A 9,252-nucleotide genomic window follows, 5' to 3' on the forward strand; every position below is an offset into this window, starting at 1 on the left:
ATTATTTAGGAAAAATACAGACTAGGGACTAAGTTCATATTACCAATCTTATTCATGGATTCTGTTGATCCAAAATGTGTTGAGGCATCGCAGGTGCAAGACAAGTGGAACACAAGACACATTCTTGGATGAAAAATATGGATTTCATAATGTGAGGTACAGTACACTATTTTGACCAAACAACTGTATCCCAGTTAGACTAGATATACAGTATACTTGATCCAAAATGTGTTGAGGCATCGCAGGTGCAAGACAAGTGGAACACAAGACACATTCTTGGATGAAAAATATGGATTTCATAATGTGAGGTACAGTACACTATTTTGACCAAACAACTGTATCCCAGTTAGACTAAACATACGGTATACTTCAAATTTAGAACATTTGTATGAGCTTCAAACTACTACAATATAAGAGTAGCTTATAGACTAATACCTTAAGGGTCAATACTAAGTGATTAAAAACAAAAGGCATCTTACTTGCAGGATGTATGGAATGTGAGCTTCATGAGGTTGGAATACTTTGTTCATAACAGCACCACTCTGCAACAGCTCCACAGCCCTGTCAATTAAATCAATTCAACATTCATGCTTTATGTCATCTTTAAACTTTGCTACTGTGTTAACATTTTCCAGTCAGTTGATCAACCATTTCAAACCAATTACATGGTACAATAGCACACATGTTAACCAAGTTATATGTAGGATTTGAAACTTTGCATGGTGGAAATACGGTATAGAAATGTTTGCAGTAACACCATGTAATGACTATCACTAATGAGTTGGGGTGGTTCTGAAAAGAACCATTGGTTTCAACTCTCAAGTTATATGTAAAACTTATACATTGCATACATTTTGCAGAATGACATTTTTTTATATCATTCCAAACCCAGTGGATGATATTGAATGGTCAGACAATAGGTGGTTTGACTGATTGAGTAGATGCATTCAACACATGATATTTTGCAGGTTCAAGTGAGGTGTGCGTTAGCAACATGTGTACATCTCTTTTGAGTCGCCGCCCAACTACCAGTTAATCTCCAAAGCAATACTTAAGCAGCATCCAGCAACCTCCTAAAGACAATCAGAACATACTGATCGAAACATTGAGTTGTCATCCACCAGTTCTTCTCAGAACCAACTCTACTCAAAAGAGATTTACACATGGTAGTTTGTCAATCAATCAAAATGACTGTGGATGACATTGAATAGTCAGACAGCAGGAGGGTTAATACTTGTTCCTCTCATAAAATCATGGCGGGCTTATAACTTAACTTCTTTCAAATTTTATCTTCATAAAACATGAACAGAATTAATATTTATGACAAAATGTAATTACTCACCTTTTCACCATAAATGGGTTATAGAAATAAACTTTGAGAAACCTCCTGGATCTACTGTGATATCCATACATCGGCCTGTGAAGTAAACAAAAACACTACTTTAGGTATTTATTTATAACAACTGTCTACAAAGGCTGTCATATTTTAGGAATTGTGTTTAGCTTAGCTGATTGAGAGGTTATCTCAAAGATTTTTTTTTAAACAAACCGAAAATTGGCTCGCCCTATAATTTATATTTTATTCATAAAGACTTGGGACAGTTGAGAAGGGATCACATGACACATGTTATGTGATATAAACAAATTGAGAAACGTTTAAACAGCGGTTTTAAACCTTGCAGGGTCGTGGCCGTGGGATAATGGACCAATCCGAGGTGCTTTATTGCAAGGCCATGACCCTGCCAGTTTTACATATATGGCTCTTTAACACCTTGTCGCCACTCTTTGTTCCCTCATTTAATCTTCCAACACCTTGTCGCCACTCTTTGTTCCCTCATTAAATCTTCCAACAGGCAGACTGATGTAATAACTTATTTACTTCCCCTTGACCTTGAACCTCCTTGTAAAACTAGCAATAAAGAAAGGGATAAAATCTTCCTTCAACTTACACTGCTTGTACACATATGGCTTTGAACACATGATGTGTGTTACCAGACGCCTTTCCCATAGACACCTGTAATGCAAGATCTAGACTGGTGGCAAACTGAAGAAGTTCCTTGTCAGTAGTGAAGTCTTGAGGAGTACAACCAATGTAGATGTACGGGAACACACCATGGATGTGCAGACATGTCTTTTGCCCTTGAATTAGAAAAGAAGAACACTTAATAAGTCTCAACAGTCTTCATATGGATCTTTGGAATGTTATTAAGAAAGGAGATTATAGATGAAATGAAAACCTAAACATAAAAGTGCATTTATGTTAATTCTTTGACATCATACCAGCTGGAGTTGCTCCAAATATACGGAGAACTGGAACCTGCTTGACCTCTGACCCTCGGAAATCAGAGAAAGCAACATCGAGGTCCCTGATTGGCTGACCCTGATAGTAGTTGACTGTCACGATCCGAACTGAAAACATGGTTTTGATGTTCTCTACTGCAAGGGTTGGCTCATCTTGTCGTTTTCTCTCTGTAATAGAATTAACAAAATAGGAAAAATACTAAATTAAATATGATAATGTTAGCGTGAATGTTCATTTGTGTTGATAGTAAGATACAATTTAGGTAAACCTTTGATCACAACGGTGAAAATGTTTTCATACCTGACATTTGGACCGACACTTTGGTCTTCATCAGCAGGATGATGCTGATGTTGATTCCGTTACACACGATGAACATTACTATATTTATTATTATGTACATTACTGAAAATACTGTGTATGCTTCATAAATATGCGCATAACATTTGTGGTGTTATAGTCTTTCTGATTAAATTAATTAAATCCTAACACATGGTGCAACTATTTTTGTCTTTCAATTTTGTTGTGTTCTTTAAATGAACATAAATCAGGAGAACTTGCAACCAGCACTCTGTAGCCACGTACATTGTATTATTTAAACACGCACTTAACCCAACCCCTTTATCCATCTACGAACATACTTTCCCCAAACTAAAAAAGCTATATCGGTACAAAGTGATGAAATGCATTACCAACAAACCTGCCCCTTACAGTAGCAACAAGATGTGTTGTGTACTGCCCACTAATTATTCAAGCAGATTATTGATTCATTAAATTATTGGTTTGATAAAATATTAACAAAAAAATGCTGGTAGTTTTAATGAACACTTTTTCCATAGTTGACAATTGATATTATTTTAGTTGACACTACCACTTTACTATCTATTTGTTAAACAGGTGTTGACCACTCCCTTGCCAAACACTCATCTATACTGAACATCACTAAACTACAAAGATCAACATAGGCCTACCTCTTGAATGAATATCACAATTGCACTTAAATATCTAACCACTTCCAATTAACTGCTCTCTGCTAACTCAATACATTGCTGCCGACTTGATAAATTCAAGATGGTTTTCCTTGATTGCTCCATACATTTAGATGTAAACAGTTTAACATGCAGAACTCAGCAATAAATTAACCCAGACAAGACAAACAATTCCTGTGTCGTTGTCTTGCTTCAAAGATTCCTTTTCAAAGCTACAATAGTCATTGAAGGTCATGTGTGTCAACCTTTACAGCTTCATGTTCAAATGCTGCATAGAGACAATCAATCCAATGGAGGTACTAATTCATCACTATTTACAGCATGATTCTAGTCTGTCACTTGGCAGTATGTACACATTGCTCCAAGATGTCATCCTATGACTCCACTGTTTACACAATAAAGGGTCTTTCAAAACATCCGGTTATTCTGTCTTTATCGATGTAATTATACGGATGTCATGGCAACTGGATGACCGTAGCTATAAACTTGGGTGAAATAAATTCTTAATAGTAATTGTGGGGTGGGCTATTAGCGCTGCCAAACACTACAGGTATAAAATACTGGACGTCTGGTGTTTCTACAAGAACCTCTGTTACCATGACAATGCTTTATCAGATCATTAGGAAATGCATCCATATATTATTATGTGTACATCATGGTAGGTTTGTAACTATGGAAACCCTTAAGTACGGTATATTTTCTGGTTACTTTTCACATTGTTTGTTTATAGTGAGAAAAATATATAGGACCTTAAAATTTATGACATCATTTGGCAGACATATTTTATAAAGCATTGACCAACAAAATTTTAGTTTTATAAAATCTTATGCACAGAACTCTTAACTAAACCAATTTGATATTGTATAATGCAACAATGTGGTTCGAATTGTTAAAACAAATCTTAAATATTTTTGCATTTGACATCACATGTTCTCTTTTTCTTCAGGAATAAACTCAATATTTTGTTTGAGGAAAGTATGGTCTGAGGAAAGGTCTAAGCACATTGATGCCAGTTTAAAATGATATGTATACATCATAAACAAGTATGAAAAGGAAAACTAATAATTATGTATATTAAATGTTTTTGTAATCATGGCAAATGCATCGCAAAAACCTAGCTGTATAGATTCCTGTGCATGCATTATACCCAAACAATAAATATTTGCCAATACAAAAAAATAATTCCACTACTGATCCATCTACAGTTTGGTTTATTTTAATGGATGCAAAACTGTTTGGGTACATGTATCTCTCTGTGCCTTTTCAAGTTTTTTTTGTGACATTATTTCCATGAAACATACTGTATCTTGTTGTGTATTTAAAATCCAGAATAGACAATTTATATTACTTAACCAAGGAATTTTGGATGGAACAAAGAGTCAGGAATGGAACCTGAAGGTCTCCAAATTAATGAGCCAGCACTCTACCAACTGAGCTATCTATCCCCACCTCCCTGTTTTTGTCAGTATCTTTGTTTGAAATTATGCACATAATTTTTTTCACACATACATGACATTCACAAGAATTTGTTTTAGACTCCCAGCCAGAGTTCTTTGTTATTGCAAGGTGTACTAAATTATTAAAAACAGCAGACCATGCCCAAACACAAAATGGTTTTTGTTTACCAAGGCAGCAAATTACTAGCCTTTGTTCTCAAATTGTGCGTGCATGATTTATAAGCAACATGGTTAAAGAGTCTTGCACACACTTATTTATAACTGATAACTTGTAAGACACAAATTTATAAAGTGGTTGGATATACGTTATCTTGAACATGCAAGCCAATTGAATTTCAAAAAGGGAAAGCTTTGTTCTTTTTTTTCTGCCTTTAAAGCATGATGCTCACATTGTTTAAAAGACAGCATTAAATAAAAGCACAATATTTTTTTTTGCTTTTATAAATGTTGTATTTCTTTACATCAATCATTCAGAAGGAGCAAACTTGTAAGAGAAAATTAACATTATCAAATTAAGTGAACTTCTTACATGATCTTTCAAAGTAAGGTAGGTGATTGCATAGGTTATGGGAGTGCAAACAAGAGAGAAATAAGATACTGCTATTCCTTGAAAAGTGTTCTTCAAAGTGGGGGTAAAATGCGATGAAGAAGAAAAGAAACAGCTAGGAATGAAACTAAACCTATATGGCCCAAAACAGAGCAAACTAGAGCAAGCATTGCAGCCTTAGGGACCACTCAGTCCTATGAGGGGTACATGTGTAGGTGAAGATGAAGTGGAACACCTTTCTGGTTTATGTTAATAATATACACAAACTTGAGGCACTCTATCTACAAATGCATTCAATGACTAAACATTTCTAAAGTGTTGGTTCTAAGGCATTAATTCCCAATTCAAATAGGTGTAACAGCCTCATGTTTCAATCCTGTGTTTTACAGTCTATAATAGAAACAAGCACTGTTCAAAGACAGTTATATTCCAGAGGATTAATTGATAAGTTGTATCATTCCTTATTCATATTATTCATCAAAATCTCTTTTCTCACTATGATTTCAAAAAAACTCATCAAATTCATATCGCACGGTGAGCGTGTTGTGGCAGAGCAATATAGCGCACCAGAGTCAAGCTCTGTGGTTCTGATCAGCAGAGTGTAGGTTCAAGTCCTGCTCTTTACCATGTAGGTTCCATGTTCTTTCTTGACTTCTGGCAAAGAGAAGGGGTTTTGCCCTGCTGTTTTTGGCATGATTAGCTCTATGGATTGTGCTGTGATCACTTTGTAAAACCCTACAAGGTCCCATGTGAATGGATCTCATAAGTCTTTAAGAAACCGTAAAAACCCCTCTGAGACACAAGCTTTAGTTAAAGCGCAGTAGGCCTATAAAACAAACTCAAATTAACAAATCCGTAGCAATTTTGATGCAAATGGAGCCCTCTGTCTTGTTAGTATGAAACATTATACTCCTGTGTACATTCTAAAAACAATGAAGTTTCTTTTTAAGTGTACACAATAAAATATAGATAATGTGTTTGACAGCTCTTAATGATTAAATTAGCTCCCAACAATGTACATCTGCAACTCATTCAAGCACAAAACATTTCATACAGTGTACAAATAAATTGGAAGACATTTAAGGTATATTTGTTTAAAAGATTCCCAAAGCATGATAGAGGCATTTGATAAACTACCAGCCAAAGATACAAAACTGTCAATAAACTAAACATCCATCTGACCCAGCAGAAAAAAATTAATGATTAAAATTAAATACATTGCGATTTAACTGCAGAATTCTCCATAAAATTAAATGAAAGCATTCAGAAAAAAAATTCCTCCACTTTAATTACAAATTGATTTTAAAGTGAATTGGCAAACTTGCTGTATTTTTGTTATCACCTAACCCACTATTCTCCCAATAAACAGTCATGACGGGAGGATGGCGGGTTAAAATAAATGCCACGTATTGTAGAAGGCTCATAATTTTAGTAACTACATGTACTACTGGTTGCTCAAGAGAATTTTTAATAAAGGAAATGAAGTCTAACATTAATCAAACAGCAATCTCAACAAGTGGACGTTGTTATTTGTTTAGTAAGTTCTGTGGGCAAATTTTGGAGTGTAAGAATGCCTGAATCTAATTGAAAATCACTTTTGCGGCGTGAATTTTCTAAAATAATTTAAAGTTCAATGAGAGTACGAAAAACTTTATTGGCTACCAATAAGAGAACGCATCCATTCTTGTTTTCCCATGTTTGTTTATAAATGCTTGAACAACACTACACCTTGTTATGATACTTCCACTTTACTGTCACATTACACTCCTCCACGATTACTTCGACCCACACTTCTCAACACTTGCATCAAATTTCTAGGTCAAAAAGCTTTCAGTTTGATGTTAATTTGTTTTTTTACACTGTGCAAAGTTTCTCAAATTTTACACTCCTTAAACTGGTTCTAATCTCACATAGTCCATGTTTTATATTATTTCTTGTTTAAGCTGCCAACTTTAGTGTACATAGACATGTTTTATTTATAGTTTACTTTCCCATCTCTTTGTACATACATTGTTTAATACATATTTTATTACTCATTTTATTTGTACATTACAACCAGATGTGGGGAGGCAGGTCTATGGACCACAGTAATTATTTTGCTTTTGTTTCTCCTAGCCCATCTGGAAGTATTTGTTGTATTGTCATGTATTGTTGAAATGGCTGAATAAATAATAATAATATTAATAATAATAATAATAATAATAATAATAATGAAGACAGACTTAAGATCCTCAAACTACCATCACTAGCATATTTCAGACAGAGGGCTGATCTTCTTCAAGTATACAAAATCATGCACGGATGAGGCTATAGAGAAGCATGATATGTTTGAAACAATTGAAGAATCCACAACAAGGGGACACAGGCTCAAAATAAGGAACCCCACTGCAAATCTAAGTAAGATGAGGCAGATGTGTTTCTCAGAGCGGAGCATAAAGAGTTAGTTGAAATAACCTTCCTGAAGTCGCCATTAATGCCTAATCAATCAATAAGTTCAAGTCAGAACAGTCAGAACATGAAAATCATTGAAAGCACCACTCGCTAAAATACTGCCCTTTACCAACGTGAACCCAACGCAGTAAAGAGGGGCACATAAGCTGAACCTTCAAGCCTAAACACTAAAGTAAACCAAAGTATTGTAGCCTGGGATATAGCAAACTTTTTAAGACACACTCTGGGAAGCCACTGCAGAGGGATTACTTTAAAGGGAAGGTACACGTTTGGTAATTACTCAAAACAAATATTTACTTAAAAACTGACTAGCTGTTGATAGTATAAAACATTGTGGGAAACGACTCCCTCTAAAGTATTATGTTTTTTGAGAAAGAGGTAATTTCTCACTAAAATAATAAAAGACTTCCTAGAAAGTAGTCCTTTATTCCTATCTGAAAGCACACAAATTCGCCCAACAGGGGTGTTTTTTCTTTCATAGTTTTCTTCAACTGCGATGATCTATTGAGCCCAAATTTTCACAGGCTTGTTATTTTATGCTTATGATGGGATACTCCAAGTGAGAACACTGGTCTTTGACAGTCTTTGACAATTACCAAACGCGTACAGTGCCTTAATAAGGGGAGGTGACTTTTTAATTCAAATACTTATAAACCAAGTTGCATTCTATATGGGAGGGTCAACAGTTTAAAACTAATATTAATGTCACTTACTTATAAATAATACCTCTTAGCTGCAGTCAGTGCTTTAGATATTTAAATAAATAACCTTTTTAAAGTTGATGTGTAAAAAATAATATTTTGTCAACTTCCTTCATTATCGTAGCGTCATGCGTTATCGACCCTCCTGTTTTCGAACCCCAACTTTTATTTCCGTTTACCGCGAGATTGTGCAAGCTGCACCAGTGACAGAAGCTATGCAGCCATACTAGTTTCTGAATATTCAATAAAATAAAAAAACCTGGACTCACACAGTCACACCTTTCCATTGATGCGCCCACTGGCATGAGGAATAGACCTTAATGCATTGACGTCATCCAGCGGCCATCATTCATAGTGGAAAAACGATGACGAAACAATCGAAACGCACAGATTTGTATGCGCGGCGCACAGGATCGGCCAATGAACAAGCTCCTCGGCCAATGAACAACCTCCTTTTGACCTCTAGGTGAGACGCCCTACTGAAATGACGTCATTTGCATAAGGTCTATTGAGCTAAACACTAAAAACAGCTAAACAGGGAAACTGAACCAAATAAAAAAATAGGTAAAACTAAATTAAATGAAATAAGCAATATTTACACAGTTAATTTATCTCAAGAAACATCAGCAGATTGGACCAAATATAGAATAACAGTAAAGTAGATATATTACCTTTTAGGAAATGCAACAGATCATCAAAAATCACAAAGTTGCTGACATTTTTTCAGTAGAAATTGAGGATAATGTCGACACACCTCGCTAACTTCCCTGAAAAGTTGTTGAGAAGAAATGCATTTAATAAACAGTCT

At 35.1% G+C, this 9,252-nt stretch overlaps 1 protein-coding gene across 1 annotated transcript in view; it reads right to left on the bottom strand.

Moving 5' to 3' along the window:
• The window catches only part of LOC139946887 (DNA polymerase zeta catalytic subunit-like), a 33,867-nt gene extending 24,635 nt beyond the window's left edge, over positions 1–9,232 (bottom strand). The window contains exons 1-5 of the mRNA XM_071944650.1: positions 9,116–9,232; positions 2,281–2,469; positions 1,950–2,139; positions 1,343–1,417; positions 480–561 (exon numbers count right to left, since the gene is read on the bottom strand). Of these exons, the coding sequence (XP_071800751.1) occupies positions 480–561; positions 1,343–1,417; positions 1,950–2,139; positions 2,281–2,419 (486 nt within the window). The 5' untranslated portion in view covers positions 2,420–2,469; positions 9,116–9,232. The remainder of the gene's footprint in view (positions 1–479; positions 562–1,342; positions 1,418–1,949; positions 2,140–2,280; positions 2,470–9,115) is intronic.
• Between the last annotated feature and the right edge of the window lie 20 nt (positions 9,233–9,252).

The sequence above is a fragment of the Asterias amurensis genome, chromosome 14, assembly GCF_032118995.1.
Source record: "Asterias amurensis chromosome 14, ASM3211899v1".
Classification (NCBI taxonomy): domain Eukaryota; kingdom Metazoa; phylum Echinodermata; class Asteroidea; order Forcipulatida; family Asteriidae; genus Asterias; species Asterias amurensis.